Source organism: Lissotriton vulgaris, chromosome 5 (assembly GCF_964263255.1).
Source record: "Lissotriton vulgaris chromosome 5, aLisVul1.2, whole genome shotgun sequence".
In the NCBI taxonomy this organism is placed as follows: domain Eukaryota; kingdom Metazoa; phylum Chordata; class Amphibia; order Caudata; family Salamandridae; genus Lissotriton; species Lissotriton vulgaris.
Window position 1 is genome coordinate 1398806658 of NC_141693.1, and position 18385 is coordinate 1398825042.

Genomic DNA, 18385 nt, shown 5'->3' on the forward strand with positions numbered 1-18385 from the left:
CATGCGTAGGACCTTTAGCTATCTGTGCAAAACCCAAGCTTTCCAAAAGATCTATGAAGAGAGTGGTGTCTCTGTCTAAACTGTCTTCCAATTACTGGTTCGAATCCCCTAAAATGGTAAAGTCGGGAGAGTGAACTTTGATGTTAATCGATTGGCTTCTATTAATCAGAAAGGCTGCTCTGGAGTCCGGGGGCCTGTAGATTAAAGCCCCATTAAAAGAATAATGATTGGTCAGAGATATTTTGAAAGCTAATACCTCACAATCTGGTATGGCCCGCAAAGGCCTAAAGGAGGTTTTCAGATGATCCTGATATATGATCGCTATCCCCCATCCCTTTATATTGAGCGATCTAGCCTGGAAATGGCAAATCCAGGGGGCAAGGCCATAATGAGGCTAGGGTCTGACCCAGCGTCTGCCCAGGTCTCGGTGATAAACGCCATGTCCAGTGCATAGTACTCTAGGAAATTAGCAAAAGCCAATGCATTTTTTACCAGTAATTTAGCGTTTATGAGCGTTGCTTTAAAAATGTTGGGCACAGTATTAGTAGTAGTGGCGCCTGGTGTGGCAGGAGTTAGACCTTTAATTTTAGTGTTAGTTAAGGTAAACTTACATTGTAGCAGGATCTACGACTTAGGGGATTCAGTGGCACCAACTTGGATCCCAGACACTGCTTACCATGATCCCTCTAAGAAACCAATTTGCCTCGCAAGTAACAGTGAAAAGTTATCTGTTGCGAGGGAGAACCAGCAGGGTGGCAGGTGCTGAGTGCGGTCCGAGTGCGGACCGGTGCAGATGGGCTTGTCTTTGGCTCACCTATAGTACGCCTGCGGCACTCCCGCTGCACTGACACGTTTCCAGTCAATTTAAATATCCCTCTATTATTAGGGTGATGAAATGAGGGGGTGAGACCAAGTTCCGATGCTGATAGCATGTGACCGTACCACAGTTGGACAGCAGAAGAGAACAAACCAGGGTCCAGCAACCCCCCCTTACTTTAACATGCTCCCCTGTTAAGGTAAGTTACTGGTAACTTAAAACAAACAAAAAAAGTGAGAAAACTAAAACATGCAAGCAATAAAACAGGTCCTAAACCCACCAAAAGATTGCGTCCGGTCCTACAGGAGCCAGGCACCTCATGAAATTGCACCAAGGTGCCTACAAGGAAAGAATATGGGCAGCTTAGAGATCAAGAATAGACAGTAATACCTCTAAATCAGAGCTTTGTGGACATGCTCCAATTCCATTTACAAATCCCTCCATTATTAGCGTGATGAAATGAGGGGGCATGGCCAATGCCAATACTGATAAGTGACTGGAGAAAAGTTGGCAAACGGAAGAGAAAAAAACTGGGTCCAGCAACCCCCCGTACCTTATGACCAAGTTCTGATGCTGATAGTGTAGCCGGAAAACAGTTGGACAACAGAAGAGAACAAACCCGGGTCCAGCAACCCCCCTACCTGAACCAAGCTCCCCTGTTACGGTAAGTTACTGGTAACTTAAAACAAACTGAAAAAAAGAGAAAGCTAAAACATACAAGCAATAAAACAGGTCTTAAACCCACAAAAAGATGGTGCCCGGTCCTACAGGAGCCAGACACCTCCTAAAAGTGCACCAATGTGCAAAATAGGAAAGAATATGGGCAGAGTAGAGTTCAAGAGTAGGCAGTAATACCTCTCAGTCAGAGACTTCTAATACTTTTTAGCAGCACTGCTGCCAAGGCTGCATGGGTAAAACCAATGTCCACCTAAGTGTTCTTCTGACAAGAAATCAATGTGTATGACAACACGTTCGGCCAGTGTCGTGAATCGCAGTTGGTCAACAGAATGCCACTCCCACAAATACATTCGCTCCGCACCGATAGGTGATGCAACAAATCTTAGGCATGTCTGCACGGAACGTTCTCCCACACATACGTACTCGGCTACGTAATGCGGTGCATCTAATATCCAGCAGGACAGTTGACCTGTGGTCCAAGCCTCTCTCCACCCACCAGCTCACCCCGACTATCCTAAGCCTACAGATGGAAGATAACCATCCCTCCCCCCTGGATACTAGGCAGCACGTGGCCAAAGTTACACTTAGGATCCCAGGGAAGCAGGTGGGGGTAGGTAGCACGATTAATTAGGAGGCACACACAAAGAAAAGTCAAAAAGTCCATACCTCCCTGGAAGTGAGGCACAATGCCTAGGGTGCGTTGATACTGGTCGTGGATGTACCATGTTACAACGCATACCGTTACAACTACCTACCATTACAACGCGACCATTACAACGCATACCATTACAACGCATAGCGCTTTGAGGTGCTGGATAGTGGTAAGTATAATTTACTATTCTAACTCCAGTCCCCGTGGACCCTAGGGAAGGTGTTGGATAGTAAATTATACTTATTCCCTATCCTAGAGCACCCCCCAGCGCAATGCGTTGTAATGGTATGCGTTGTAAAAGTCGCGTTGTAATGGTAGTGCGGAGTAACGAATGCGTTGTAACAGGTGTATACCACTGGTCGTACCAGGAAATTCTGGTCACACACACAGACGCAAGTTTAGCAATTCTGCACTGGGTAGAATGAGGCACCCCTACGGTTATGCCCACACCTCCAAGGGTCGCAACTTGTAAATCCGACATTGCACACAGTGAGCATGCAGCAGGCGTGTTGCAAAAGAGAGATGCATCACGATCGATGAAGCAGGCCACACTGGATCCCGCGACTGGTGAATCCACTGACCACCAGCAAGATGCTTATGCGTGTCCCCACTATCGAGGGGTCACACGCCTTAGACGCAGGCAAGACCTCAGGGGCTCCGCACAAGATAATCTGGTCTCCAAGCACAATTCTTAGTTTCGCGCTCATTCCACACTACCAGTTGTGATCCAACAAACAATGTGGGCAGTTAAGAGGGCACTACTTTCCAGGCGTCGCAAGTAGACGGTGTGGGTCTCCTGGAGATCTTTGATGTCCATGAGTCATCTGAGAGAACACGGGTCAAGCCAAAAAGCCCTTTTAGAGCACACTTCAGGGTGCCACACAGGAGCAGGTAGACAGGCCAGCCACTGTTCAGGAAGGGTGTGCCGTCCCTTTCAATGGCAGTCATTCTCCTTCTGCACAACATATTCCTCTGTCAGTGTGCACCACGCAGGTTCTCTAGTCCCACGTACCCACAAGTGTATCTCTCCCCGCTGAAGTATGGCAGCAGTAGTTTAATATAGTGTGCCTTTGAAGTGGGGGTGGTTCAGAGGGTTTCCCCCTTGAACCACAGATGTCTCCCCTAAATTTCAGTCCTGTCTGCCATGAGGCCATGGAATGCAGATTTTAAAATTTAGTGGGGCCATTACCTGGCTCCAAGATGCCAAGTGATAAAACCTCTTCCTCCAACCTATGCAGCCAGGCCCTCAAATGGCAGAAGCCTGACGTTCTAGTTGCATGTCCAATGTTTTATAGCTGTCACTGGGAGATGCCCAGATGTGCTCCCCCACCCTCCAATATGGACTTGAGTCAAGGTATGAGGCACACAAAGAGTTTTAGAGCAGCACAAAAATGCCCACTTTCTATGCATTTCTAGGCTAGTAATGACAAACCCACCTTTACCACAGGAAAGATTTGTCATTGTGAATCCAATAATAGGAAACATGAAGAGGCTGCTCTACTGCATTCCACTATTACAGCTTGAAGTAATATAAACCATTTCCTCATATTAGCCTGCGGGAAGAGCAAACCTCATAGGTAGTAAAAACACACATGGGTATTCCTCACTACCTGAGCAGGAAACACACATGTGTACCTTCCCTGCCTTTCCTCCACCACTCGCTTCACCCCTTAAGGCGTACTCTTGGGGTGAGCTAGTGGTAGTGAAAGGTCCTTAATGTTTCAAGATAGCTAGTGATTTAGAAAGGCCAGCCTGAGCAGAAGACCAATCTCACACACACAAACTTTCCATGGCAGGCTGGACACTTGTTCAAGCACATCATTGGTGAAAGTGTGCAGACCGGCCTGCAATGGCAGGCTGTACACATGTTTAAAAACATCATTGGTGTCAGTGCGCACTCCGGCCTGCAATGGCAGGCTGGTAACCTATTTTACAAACATCAGGTAAGCACCACTTCCTAAAATGGGTAGGAAGGGTGCAGGCACCTTCATATTGCATTTACAGTGGGAAAGTGCCACAGGCCCCAAAGCCACAAAAAGAGAATCAGCAAAAGCCGGGAGGTCTCCCATGGGGTGAGCTGGCCCCATAGGAGGGGAAAACCCACATAGGGGTTCTTCTCTGCCCAAGCGCACAGGTGTACCTACCCGGCCAATCACCTACCCCTAGATTCACCCCTCAAGGTCTTGACCTAGGGCCACTCTGATGGTAGAATGATGGTAGTGAAAGACCTCCTCAGAGTTGGCTAATGAGGGAGAAAGGCCAACCTAAGCATGATGCATGTTTTGGCACAATCAATACTGGGTCCCACTACTAGCTAGTGCATTACCCACCCTGGGTATGTGGTGTAACTTTTTACAGGGCACTCACAGGTAGGACACCTAAACCAATCAAGTAAGCACCCCTTCCTGGCATGTATAAGGAGGGTTTATGTGCTTTCCCGCTATATTACTGTGGGGAAGTGTCAAGAGTTATAAGGTCATGAAAAGAGAGTCTGCAAAAAATAGGTCAAAAAGAAAAAACCTTTAGGGAAATCCTAAGAAGGGCCATGTCCGGCGGTGTCCAACAAAAAATCGGTACAGTAGTTAATAATAAGGAATTTTTTTAACTGCAATAAGGTTCAGTTTATCCCCACTGGCATGGCTGGCGGGTGGGGGGTTATTTTAATAATAAGAATTTAAAAAAAGATTTTACGTACCGTTCCGCTCGCTGGGTCCCGCTCCTGCTCTCCTGCCTCTGGAAGGAACATGAAGCCAGGCTCCCACCCCAAAGCCAATCACAATGCTGTAGGCAGCATTGTGATTGGTCGGGAAGCTGCCCAGCGAGGCGCTTAAGGGGAGGCCATGTATTGCAGCCTGCATGGAGAAGCGAAGAGTGCGCATGACTGGTTTGGGCGGCCCCAGAGGGACAACCAAACCGTATTTGTGCACTCAGGACTGGGCACACCACTCCTCCAATGCCCTGCTTGCAGAGCAGCAACCCACCCAACTGCCCGTCCACCCATAACCAGACAAAACTGAAAGTTATTTCCATTTTATGTTTCTGCTTCTCGCACTGTGAAAAATAAGTGGGGCGACACTCCTCTGCCCTAGTGGAGGAGGGGCCCTGCCTATGCACTTCCATATAAATCTCCTTATTTGCTGGAAAGAGGAGGATGGTTATTGTTTAAGTGAACTAACATATGTGTATCATAGTCTCTGAATCTTTATGCATTCAGGCTTTAGCTAAGATACTCAGATAGATATTAAAAAGTGTCCAGAATTAATGGGTAAGGCTTGAGCCTTAAAATAACCTAATCTAGCTGATTGTGTGCAGTCAATCCCTGCTGCTGTGATATGGTCTATTAACATTGCACAGTGTTGAAGGGTGCAGAAAGGTGTGATAAAACCAGAGCATTTACATGCCCTGCATATATATAGATCCTCAATTCGTCCAGAATCACATGGAGAGGAGACTCCATGCTGTGCAATGTTTTAACACCTACCTATGGATAGACTATGGAAATGCACTTTACTTAGGGGCCCCGATTGTAGTAACCACTAAACTGCAAACGCTTTAAAACTGTGCAGCCAGAATTTTGCTGGAAATGTCAAATCGCCTCTCAGCCAAACCTGCCCTGCGTTCTCTTCACTGGCTGCCAGTAAAAGAAAGAGTCAGTTTTAAAGCCCTCTGTATTGTCCACAAGTCCCTGCAGGATAACGGGCCCTCAATAATTTCAACTATGATTTACCCCTACAAAGCGAGCAGGCATCTCCGACTGGACAAGCTTCACTTAATTGAAGTCCCAAGAATCAAGAGGGCCAGAAGTGGTGACTGACTTTTTTTCCCTTAACGCGGCAAGACTTTGAAACGCACTACTGCTGCATATCCGTAGGGAACAAAGCCACCTTGTTTTCCGAAAACAACTGAAAACTCTTCTGTTTCCCTAAATCTCTCCGCTACTGATCTTTGGTCTGCTCAGTACTGGGAGGCCTCCGGGTAGCCATGCGCTATATAAGTGTCCTTTTCATTTCATTTCACCTGCATCGTGTTTAAGCAATTATTGTACGGAAAGTGTAAGTTGTTTCTCCAAATATTTTGGCAGCAACGGAATTGGGTGGAACTTTTTTAATACAACACCGTCAGACCCAGCCTTTTTTAAATTCCTATATTTATCTCAGAATGGGTCGATGCTACAATGTTATTTCTAAAAGTAGCTGCTACACCTCCACCCGGGCTATCCTGTTATGAAAATATAATTTTGTATCTGTTAAAACCACCTCAATCATGTTGGGCCCTTAGTTATGAGATATTAACAGCACACTCAAATCATAGTCATAAATTCACCACTCAACAGCTCATGAAATCGCAGAACTTGCTTATCACTAAGGGACAGATGTACAAAGCTATTTTGCTATTCTTCGGTTGTAAACGACACAATTCACAAAATTAGGACATTTTGTTAAGGCCCAAACACTTTTTTAATGTACCAAGCCCTATTTGAGGATTAGGAAGGAGCGTGCTTAGTGCATCTCTTTCTAATACCGATTCCCAGTGGTATAACTGAATGTTTTGCGACTGAAATGCGGTTGCAAAACATTTGCATTTTACCACCTACTTCAAGTTGTTGGCAGCCCATTTGCAAATGGGAAGGGGCCACAATAGGACCACATCCTGAAGGTTCATAAAAACATTGAGAGCAGACAGTGGTCCCAGGGACCACTGCCTAGTCTTAAAAAATGAAAAGAAAACTGTTTGTCTTTTTGTAACACATCCCCGTTTCCTTTAAGGAAACTGAGTTACATTTAAAAAAATACATTGTTTTATTAAAAAGCATTTATGCCTCCCAACAGGCCACCATCCCTGTGATTTTCGTAATTCACAATGGGTCACAAACTGAGACCTACGTCATGAATATTAATGAGGTAGGTCTGTTTGTGACTCTCAATATGCATGAAACACACATTTGTACATGGGTGTTTGCGATTACCAAAAATATCGAATTGCAAACATTTGCTATGTGGTAACCATAAAGCCTTCCCTACATACATCTGGCCCCTAGATGCATGCTGAGTTTCACACACCAAATGTTTTTTTTTTCTAAATATCTTTATTGGCGTTTGAAACAGGTGCAGAGGGTATATCTGTAAGACATATACTGAAACATGTACACAGGAAAAATATATTTCCAATGTCATCAAATAACCGATTATCATTTTAGCCAGTTCTCTCGGCCTATATAACGTACATTCTTGAGCAATGCCTCCTTAGTAGAACAATCCATGAGCTCCCCTTTACACCCCCCCACCCACCTCCCTCCATGTCTGTATGTCTACTCCACTGCTTTTCTTGACTCCTGTTTGTGGCCCATTTCATGTCCTAGTCAAAGTTCATCCCACTGTTGTCAGTGGGTACACTACCAACTATGGAGTATTCCCAGCTTTTGAATTCAGGTTTAGTGGAGCCCCGGGCACCTGTGTTCCTTTTATATCTTTCAACATTGCCTCCCAGGCCCGTGAATCATCTTCCACTTTGTCATCATGTCTAATTTACTTCAATTGGACCACCTCTGCTGTTGCGCTTTCATAAACATCTTTCACCCACACCGCTACCTTTGGCAGGGAGTGGCTCATCCATAAGATGGCCACTCGGCACTTGGCAAGTACAAGCCCTAGCATCATGAATTTTCTACTGAGCTTTTTATTCTTAGGATGAAGGAGCAAAGCCAGCAGGCCCGTGCGAATCTCCCTAGGAATCACCCAACCCATAGCCTCCTTTAGTATGGCTAAAATGTAATTCCAGAAAGGGCTCAAGCTTGAACAAGACCAAAACATATGTATAAAATCTGCCTCCACTTCACTGCATTGGGGACATTGCCTCGTATGGGTTGGGTAAATTATATTTAGTGTTTTAGGAGTAAGGTAGATTTGGTGGGCAAAATTGTATTGCATCAATTTAAATCAGGTATTCGAGCTCACTTGTTTAACCCCTTCATTTATTTGAATCCAATCCTTTGCTGTTAAGGGAGTTTTCACTACTGCTGATCATCTTTTTTTGTACAGGGAGCATCTGGGTCATTTTATCCTCACCGATTGCCCGGTATAAGTGTGAGATAAGTCTTTGTCCCTGGGCCATGTATAGCATTTCCAGCAATACATTTTTGACAGGGGGTTCTTCCAGGAATGAGGGCCATATTGCCGGGCTACTTGAGATATTTCCCATACTGCAGAAACTGCCTGTTTCCTAGGTTAAAAGTGGTCTCTCCCCTTTCTTACATATTTTCAAAGAGGTCACACATCGTTAGGCATCTGCCTTCCTGCCATCTACGGACAGACATGGAAGCCGCAATTTTAGAATAGGGTTGTATCACCCATAGTGACATATCAGGGGCATACCGCACTCGAACCAGCACCTTCCTGACCAGGTGTTCCCATATCGCTGTGACGTGATGGATTATATAGGGGCAGGCAGGGGGTACCCTCTTCCCTAACATCAGGAGCTCAGGAAGAGAGCCTCCCGAAAAGGTTCCTGCCAGCAGACTCCTCTGCCAGTTTTCTGCTTCATCTAACCTGTGGACCGCATGTTGTAGCTGATAGGCCATATAATAGAACTCGAAACATGGCACCTCCAATCCCCCGGTTTGCCAGGTTCTCTGCAGTGTGGCCAGGCTAACCCTTTTAAGCTTAATGCCCCATAACATGTCTACCATCAGGCTAACTAATGTTGCAAAAACATGCTGAGGTATTCTGTAGAGGGAGTGCTGCATCGCGTAAAGACAGTGGGGTAGGATGATCTTTTTTTTTTATAGCAATCCTTCCCATAAGGGACTGAGGCAGCTCCCACTAGAAGTGCTCCGAACCCCGTATCTCCTCAATCACCTTCTCTATATTAAGCGCCAAGTACCTCTGAGGTGTAGCTGGCAATTTAATCCCTAAATATTTGGCCTCGGTCTCCGCCCATGGGAGATCCACCTCCAGACGCATCTCATGTGCCTGTAAGGCCAACCGGCCGATCGAAAGCAGCCTTGATATACCAGGATATATTTGTAATCAAGAAATATTACCAAACCTCTGGAGTATATCCAGTAGTGTAGGAATCGCTTGAGCGGGTTGTTGAATGTACTCTAGAGTATCGTCTGTGTACATCGAAACCACATGATTAGTGTCTCTCTAAAAGATCCCCCACTCACCCAGCTGCCTTCTCAGAGCCACTGGCAATGGCTCCATCATCGCTGCAAATAGGAGCGGCGACAACGGACTGCACACAACCAATGTTGTGCCATAGTTCCTGGTTCAGACATATTGCCATTCACCTGAGGATTTGCCAGATACTAGGCAGCTTGGAGAGGCAGCAATCATTCAAGACGCAATCATTCAAGACGCACATGCTAGATATTTAAGTACAGTGCCACTAAACAACTGCGTGTAATGTCCTCGTTTGCAAAACATTATATTTGCACTGCACCTGTAGCTTTTTGCCCAGCAGATGTTATGAATGGCTCACCCAGGCTGTATACCCCACCCAGATGAAGAAAGCATGTCCCTCAGCAGATCATCCTCTGCAGAGAAAGGGATCAGTTGCAGCTGATAAGAACAACACCATGCGCCCGCTCTGGACAGGAGCACTTTGGCAGCTAATGTTCAGGCAGTTCAGGGAACAACCATCAGTTGGTGAGATCTGTCATCAAAGATTAGCAGCTGAACATGCACATCCTGCAGAGCATAGGGCACTGCAAACATCTAATTGAGTATCTCCGTTGCATGCCCCTCCGTCTTCGAATGGATGAGTTGACTTGCGAACATTGTGAGCTGCTCACTCGATGTATACTAATGCACCCTCTAGAAACAAAAAGCTGCGCCTACAGCTGCACATTTCAGTAATCATCAGCATTAGCTTGAGGTCACCCACCACCCTTGAAATAAAAGGTTTGTACTATTGTACCAAGTCACATCCCTACTGTTACAGATGTCATTCTTGAAAATGTTCATAGTGTTACCAACACGCGCTTTGGACTTGCATTTGGCTGATGATCTACCTTACCCAAGCCTCTAGAACCAGATCAAACATTGCTGCATTTTACCTGCTGATTTGTCCATTAGGCAGTAGTCGGGAGAGTTCTCAAAGTACACGAGGTCATTTTTTGTTGCTTTTCTGTAGTTCTTGTTGGCCTCCATGAAACCCGTCCCATCTTGGTTCATTGTCACTTGGATGGCTGTGTTATATTTTTTCCTGAGGAAATCTCCTGTTTTCTGAAAGTCTGACATACTCGACCAACAAGTCCTTAGCGAGCAAGATCCGCTGACGCCGTGACACTTGCATTCCAGCTTCATGAAGCGTTTTACCGCCTAAAGTGGTAGAAAGGAAATAGCTTTAAAATGCTTGTGTCTTTTCTGCATGTAATATGAATATAATTTAGATTTACTTTGAGAATTCAGGCGGTCAGGTATTTCGATTTTGAATTTAACACCTTGATAAAACAGCCCACGACAAACTAAATCTCAAACTGTATTGCACCTAGAGCGGTACATATATTTATCATAAAATGGCAAGTTGTAGCTTTCACTCTTTTTTCTGCCATTACTCTCATAGGTGCTGTGACCTACAAGAGAATAAGGACAACACTATAGCCACTCATGAACACCAAAATGCTTGCCACATAGGCCAAACTTCAATGTAGTGCTCATCAAACATAGCATTCCCCCACCTACCTTGTAGCACTGAACCTGTCCACTATAGTGCATCAGGTTCACATCAGGGGAATGAAGTGCTTATAATTAAAAATGTAATGACAATGAAGTATATTGTAAAGTATGAGCACAGGAATTAATATTCTACGTTCATGAGGTATAGACCGGCGTCATCTTTATTGTTAGATTGTGAGGGTGGAGTACACATGTGCACGAGTCGCTTGTCTCCCCTTATTTCGCTTTTCTTCCCCTTGTCCCTACATGGGTCCACCCTGTTTTCACATTTTTCTCCAGGGTACTTCCTTTCCTGGCCACAATGTCCGGTGGTGAGATGAAGTGCTGGCCTATGTGATCTATTGTCCTTCATCTCTGTAAAAGGGACAAGAAGTCAGCTAACAGTGCAAAGGTACATGTTTGTATAGTAAAAACAGATCTAAACATATTGAAGTGCCAACTTTATTCAAACAGGTATTAATGTCAAAACAAACGGTCCATCTAAAAGTCTTCTTAATAATAAGATGGGGCTCTTTTGGACTGTTGCCTGATGATCACATGAAGCCAGTTTGCTCGCCTTTGTGCTTTATGGCGTGCATGTGCAAGTCTATGGTATTCCTGTTTCGACCGATTCCATCATTCCTGATGCTCTGTGTGTTGGACAATCCATATGTTGTCAGTTGGGACCTGGTACCGGGGCAGAGCAGATGCCACCAATGGTCACAATAGAGCTTGATTGCTTGGTGGAACTACTAAGATGGAATTGAAGTAAGATTTCCTTCAAAGTTATAAATTATATAATATAATGTCTATGGGACAATGGAATGGAATTTCTCAAATCACATGAATGTTGAAAATTGCATTGTTTTTCAAAGAGTAAATACTTTGGCGATAAATACAATCATACTACCAGCAAAGTATTCCTCAGCTTAGCCAAGGCTTTCTCAACGTTTCCTAGCCTATCGATAATAGGGACCAGAGATGCAGTAAGTGAAGATATTACATGTTTACACATTACCCCGGCCAAAACCGCCAAGGAGCCTTGCATACAACTCATTAGTCGAGGGCTCATTTGACACTTTGAGGCTGGGGTAGATGACACCATAGGTGGTTCTTAATGAGCTGTTTTCGATTTGACATTCCGATCCAGTCTCTTCCTCTTGTTATTGGTGCCCTCAGAGTTAGTCGAGTTAGTCGAGCACAGACGTGGTTGGTCTTGCACCATGATATCTTTGCACCCCTCAGTAGTAGCAACAGTCAAGGTAACAGTGCTGGTTGAATTGGCAAACTAGTCAGGACCCAAGGCAAGTGCTGAGGAATGGTGCTAGGGGGAGGGGGACAATTCAGCGGATGCATTACACTCAGGGAGTTCTTACGATATCTCTGGAGACGGCTCAGACAAAAATATCAGGGACAAATGCCTTTCTGCCAAGTCAATTTTCCTGCTCATGACCCCACAGCACTTTGCAAAAGCTATTTAATGTGGAACCAGGGATATGTTTCCAAGGGGTAGGAGCAGCCTTCCGTTTCCCCATTCACACTCAATGAAGAGCTCAAGGTGCAAGACGGCAGTCTATAGCCCGGGGAGCCAACAAATCAATCAAAAGGACTGAGAGTAACAGTAAGTAAAACAGTACCTTTTGGTGGCAAAGGTAAAGGGGGTGGCCCGCCCCGGCTCATCCTGACGCAGACAGGTGCAGCACGGGCCCAACCTTGGCCCAGGCTTTGACTGGGTGCAGGCCACATGTGTCATGCGCTGCGTGACCCCAGGAATAATTTATGCGAGGAATGCAGGAATGGTGCAGCAGGCGGCTGCAAAGCAATCTGGGGATTGCAGCCTTCGCCCCTCCTGGGAGTCTGGCAATATTTTGGGTCCCATGCTGGGAATAATTTATGGACCGCCCGGTGCAGGAATGGTGCGGCCACAAACAGGCCCGGACTGGCCATAGCGGGCACCGGGCAATCTCCTGGTGCGCCACATGGGTGGGGGCCACAAAGCAATCTGGGAGCTTGCAGCCTGACAGTGTTCTGAGTCCCCCTACAAAATGTTGCAATTTTTTAGATAATTTTTTCCCTGATTGCCCTTTTTCCTCCAACCGTGACAGTTTTTTTCAGAGTGATGGCTTTACATTTTTAATCAAAAGATGCACCTTTCTTCAAGACATAAGACCTTTTCTTTTGATGCTTTTTACAGTGCCATTTCTGCTGTCTTGGAGTCAGCGATACAAAACATTTCAAATACTGTACCAATGTACTTGACACCGAGAACATGTAAAAGATTGTTAACACTATGGCATAACTTTCACTGGGCCATTTGGCTCAAAAATTAACACTTGGTCATATTACAGAAAGTGCTCTGGGGATGCAGTAGGCGTATGCACCAGCTTTGCACATCCACAGAGCACTTTGGCATTACAGAAGGGGCCACACACTGATTGTATGGTCCCTTCTGTAATATTGATAGCAGTGGCACACATGTAGTGCCAGCGCTATCTTTAGAGGGTGTTCCCTGATTTGTATGGCGGCCTAGCCCCATAAAAATGATGAAATCACTTCTCTGTGCTCACACTGAATTACAGACTTGGACACAGAATCAAACATGCGGTTAGGAGGTGCGGTGAAAGTGCTCCACAAAAAGGTGGTGCACTGTCAATGCACCCTCTGAGGGCAGGTCCCAGGAGGGGTAAAAGGGGGCCTTATGCACCACCAGACATCTCCCTTCAGGCTGGTGCAGTCACTCAGTGCCCCTCCCTGAAAGGAGATCTCGTCCCCTTTGCTTTAAAGCAGCCGCTCTGTATTCCACTGAATGCGCTGCCCACACGGCAGTGCAAGTTTGCGGCTGCCTCAAGGGCAGCACATTCATCATGATAGGGTACATTGTACCTGTTTGTGCCCGGTGCATCTGTTTAAAGGTGCGCTGTGGCGCAAACAGGGAACCTAAGCCCTATTTGCAATACAGCCCATGAAGAGCAAAAGGCTTATCCTATGCTTTCTGATGACTACTAGTGGTCCCACATATAACATTCATACTTAGTCTGATCACACTAACATTTTTATGTGTACAACTATAAAATACACATGAGTGGCGGATGCTCTTTGCTCCCCAGCAATGCACAAGTAAAATGTAGTTGTTACACTTATCTCACAGAGGTCTGGATTGGCTGCAGAACATACATACATAGTCAGACGGGTTTTCTCAAAGGTATACAGGCTACTAACAATGTTTATGTTTATGTTTATGCGATTTTTATAGCGCGCAACTACCCGGGGGTGTCTTGGCGCTCAGAGTACAGAACCATCACTGTGGCGGAAATTATATTGAGAAAAACCAGGTTTTTAGTTTTTTTCTGAAACTGATGAGGGTAGGGGCGGTTTTGATGTGTTGGGGTAATGTGTTCCAAAGTTTGGCTGTGGAAATAGTGAAACATCTGTCACCCCAAGTGGCCCTTTTTGTACGTGGGACTTTCAGCAAATGAGCTGAAGATGAGCGTAATGTTCTTGAATGCTCCAGCGGGCGGAGGGCATTTTTGAGAAACTGTGGGCCTGAGTTGTTGGTGGCTTTGTATGCAATGCACAATGCCTTTTATTTTGTCCGGCTCCTGATTGGGAGCCAATGCAGCTGTCGAATGTAAGGGGAGATGGAAATGAACTTGGGAATGCCCAGTAAGATTCTGGCTGAGGCATTCTGGACCAGCTGCAATCGGTTAAGGACTTTTTACTGGGCATTCAGAAGAAGGGCATTGCAGTAGTCTGTTTTAGAAAAGACTAAAGTACTGATTAGGGTTTTGCCGGCCGACGGGGGGAGGTATGGCATCAGTTTCTTGATTTGTTTCAGGATGTAGAAGGATGATGAGACAACGGAATTGACATGTTGATGGAAGTTCATTTTGTTGTCGAATATGACTCAGAGGTTGCGAACCTTGGTGACAGGTTGAGGTGGGGCTCCCATATCGGGTGGCCACCATTGAGGGGACCAGATTGGTTCCAGTTTCCCGAATGTCATCACCTCTGTTTTGTCAGAGTTTAATTTGAGACAGTTTGATGACATCCAGGAACTGATTGCCCGCATTCCCTCTTGGAAATTTGCCGCAACTGATGTACCATCGTTGTGTACAGATAACACCAGTTGAGTGTCATCAGCTTATGTTGTAAGGGCAATTCCGTAAGATTTTATTAACCTCGCTAAGTCCGAAACATAAATGTTAAATAGTGTCGGACTTAGCGAGGAGCCCTGGGGTACTCCACAGGGAAAGGTAAAAGTGTGGGAGGTAAAATGGTCAATTTTTACTGTCTGTGGGCGGTCAGCCAGGAATGAGGCGAGAAGTTCTTTAGCCTTATTCTGAATTCCTATTGATGAGACACGGTCGATCAAGATGACATGATCGACCGTGTCGAAGGCTGCAGAGAGATCTAACAGTATTAATACTGCCGCTCCTCCTCTGTCCAGTGTCATCCTTATTTCATCTGCTGCTTTTAGTAACGCAGTCTCGGTCCCATGGCCCTGTCTGAACCCGAATTGGGTGTCATCCAGTAAGTTGTTGTTGTCTATGAAATTAGAAAGCTGTATATTCATTATTCTTTCGAAGATTTTTGCCGGAAACGGAAGGCATGCAATAGGTCGGTAACTGGCGGGAAGGAGGGGATCGAGCGTAGGTTTTTTTAGAAGGGGTTTGATGATAGCTTCCTTCCAGGCTGCAGGGTATGTGCCTGTTGTGAACATAGCGTTGCAGATGGTGGTGAGAGCAGGGGAAATAGCTTCTGGAATGAGATTAAGGATGGAGGGAGGACAGGGGTCTAGAGGAGATCCTGATTTTGTGCCAGAGACAAGTCTTTGTACTTGTACCTCCGTGGCTGCTTCGAAGGCTGAGAAGATAGGTGCGTTGCTATGAGGTGGTAAAATAGTGGTGGCAGCAGAGTGAGAGTGGGTGAAGGCTGAGAAGATAGTAGTAACTTTGTCTTCAAAGAACTTGGCAAGAGAGTTACAGAGGTCCTGTGATCCATCAGAACGAGGGATGGGAGGGTTAGAGAAGTGGGTAACCACCTGAAACAGTTCTCTTGCTGAATTCTTTGCCTGATTGGTTTGGGCGGTGTAGTAGCGTGTTTTTTCCGAGGTAATAAGTATTTTATACTTAGCGAGGGCACTTTTATAAGCAATTTTTTCCGTGGGATTGTAGGGGCGGCGCAAATGTCTTTCTAGATTCCTGCAGTGTTGTCTCTGTAGTCGTAATGATTCTGCAAACCATGGGGCCGCGGGAAGTTTTCTGTTGCGATGGGAACTTTTAAGGGGAGCTAAGTTGTCACAAGCTCTGTTTAGGCAGTTGAGGTAGTTAGTGGATGCTAAAGAAGGATCCTGTTCGTTTGTGGTCAAGCTGTCGAGCAGCGTGGCCTCTAATTGAGAGGGGTCGATATTTTTCCAGTCTCTGCAGGAGATGGGGGAGGATAATGTGGAAGTGAGTGGGAGGGAGTTAAGTTTTATTGAGAAGCAAATGGCTGAGTGATCAGTCCAGACAAGTGGGATTACGGTTGTAACCAAGATGTGTGGATTGCTGGTAAATAGTCCATCTAGTGTGTGTCCCGCTTTATGGGTGGGCTGTTTGACAATTTGCTGGAGACTGGCAGCTAATAGGTCGTTTATTAGCGCCGAGGTGTCGGGATCGTGAGATGCTTCAAGGTGGAAATTGAAGTCTCCTAGAATAGTGAAATGAGGCATTCCTGCTGATACCTCGATTAGATTGTTAAGATTGTTAAGAAATTTCAATCTGGACCCGGGGGGGCGATAGAGTAGCATGCCTGTGACTGATTGATTGCCAGAGAGGCTGATGGTAAAGGAGAAAGCCTCACAGTCACTGTATTTAGAGTCCGTGATTTTGACTTTGAAATGGTCCCTATATATGATGGCTAACCCTCCTCCCTTTCTTTTTATTCTATCAAGTCTGCAAGCGCAGTAGTTAGGCGGAGTTGCTGTTTTGAAATCTGGGCCGGAGGAGTCATCACCGCAGGTTTCTGTGATGAACAGTAAGTCTAGGTTATGTGATTCTATGAATTCTGAAATTTCCTATTTGTGTTTGGGGACGGAGCGCACATTGATAAGTGCTGCTAGGACCTGGTGAGTAGCGATCTTGGGGGGGGAGGGGGTCATACACATTGCACATTTGTGAGGACCAATGGTGGGATTGGTATAAAGCAGATGTGGTAAGGAATGTGGGAAGTCTGCTGAGGTTTTGATTTCTCGAAGTCGCTCGGAAGAGTATTTGAGTATACTCGCTTTGAGCGAAGTGTGGGGCAGTGCAGGGTAGGGGGGGTGGCCCTAGGCCCGGCCTCGGCGCGGACGAGCGCAGAAGAGCTTGCCTTAGGCGCGCAATCGTCGCGCCCGCTGCGCTCGTCCGCTGCGCTTCCGATGGCTGAACATGTTTTATTGAGGTAGGGAGAGTGAGGAGGGGGGGCATGGCCAGCAGGAGTGGGCATGTCCGCTCGACACGAAGGAATGGCGGCAAGATTGAGTCAGCACTTGCCTGCGGCAGCGTTTAATCGGCTGTGCAGGGTGTCTGTTCTCTAAGGTTCTCTAAGGTGAACAATTACCAGACAGTTCTGTCATGTGCTACACAAAGACAAGAATATGCATTTCCCTGGCTGTGTTGGCCCTAGGCACAGAAACACAAAACGTATGATCTGAATGAGAACTTCAGTTGCATGATAATTGCTTTATACTCGAACCCGGAGGTGAGAGTGAAAGTCAGTGGCCATTTGTCACACTGGTTTAGGCTATCTCAAGGTACACACCAGGGTTGCCCGTTTTGGCAATCAGAAGATACACATCAGGGTTGCCCCTTGTCCCCACTTTTATTTCTATTGATAATAGAATTTTTTCTAATCACCTTAAATACTAATCACAATATCAGAGGGCAGGCAGATAGCTACTAATATCAACAACTAGTCGTGTCTTATGCAGATGACTTCCTGCATTTCAATGAGGAAGCAGGCCAGGCTATTCGATTATCATTCAGCAGATAGAACTGTATTCATTGGTGTCTGGCTATTCCCTTTATAGAGAGAAAACAGAAGACTTTTTCCCTGAATATACATTGCTCATCGGAGGTTGCAGGGGATTTAGGTCTGAAATGGCAAAGTTCCTTGATTAAATATTTGGGAATCTGGTTTAAAAATTACCTGTTATAATCCATAGCTCTTAATGAAAGTAAGTAGTTGTCCATGATTAAGGATCTCCAATATTATGGTAACCCAAATACAGTATGTGGAGGGATAGGGCCCAAACGGTGAAGATGATGATCACACCCCTGGTCAACTTTGTGTTGAGTATGACAACTGTCCATCTCTTTTGATGACTTTTTTTAGGACAGTGGATAAACAGTTAACTGACTTCTTATGGAAGGCAAGAAGGAGAGAATAGTCAAAGATATGCTCAACATTAACAAAAATAAAGAATGCCTTAACTTCCTTGATATCTTAAGATACCAGATGGCTTTTTTGTCTGCCAAAGAACTTGGGGTTCTTGCATTATGATCAAAGCATCCACCCCAATGCGGCTTCAGATTGAAATACATTGACTTGATCCTCTACCCT

The 18385-nt window shown here is 45.6% G+C and overlaps 1 protein-coding gene across 2 annotated transcripts in view; it reads right to left on the bottom strand.

Annotated features, from left to right (window-relative positions):
- Positions 1 to 18385, bottom strand: part of WNT2B (Wnt family member 2B) — a 368678-nt gene that overhangs the window by 38620 nt on the left and 311673 nt on the right. For both annotated transcript variants that reach the window (XM_086923346.1, XM_086923347.1), the window contains exon 4: positions 10204 to 10468. In XM_086923346.1, coding sequence (XP_086779472.1) covers positions 10204 to 10468 — 265 coding nt within the window. The remainder of the gene's footprint in view (positions 1 to 10203; positions 10469 to 18385) is intronic.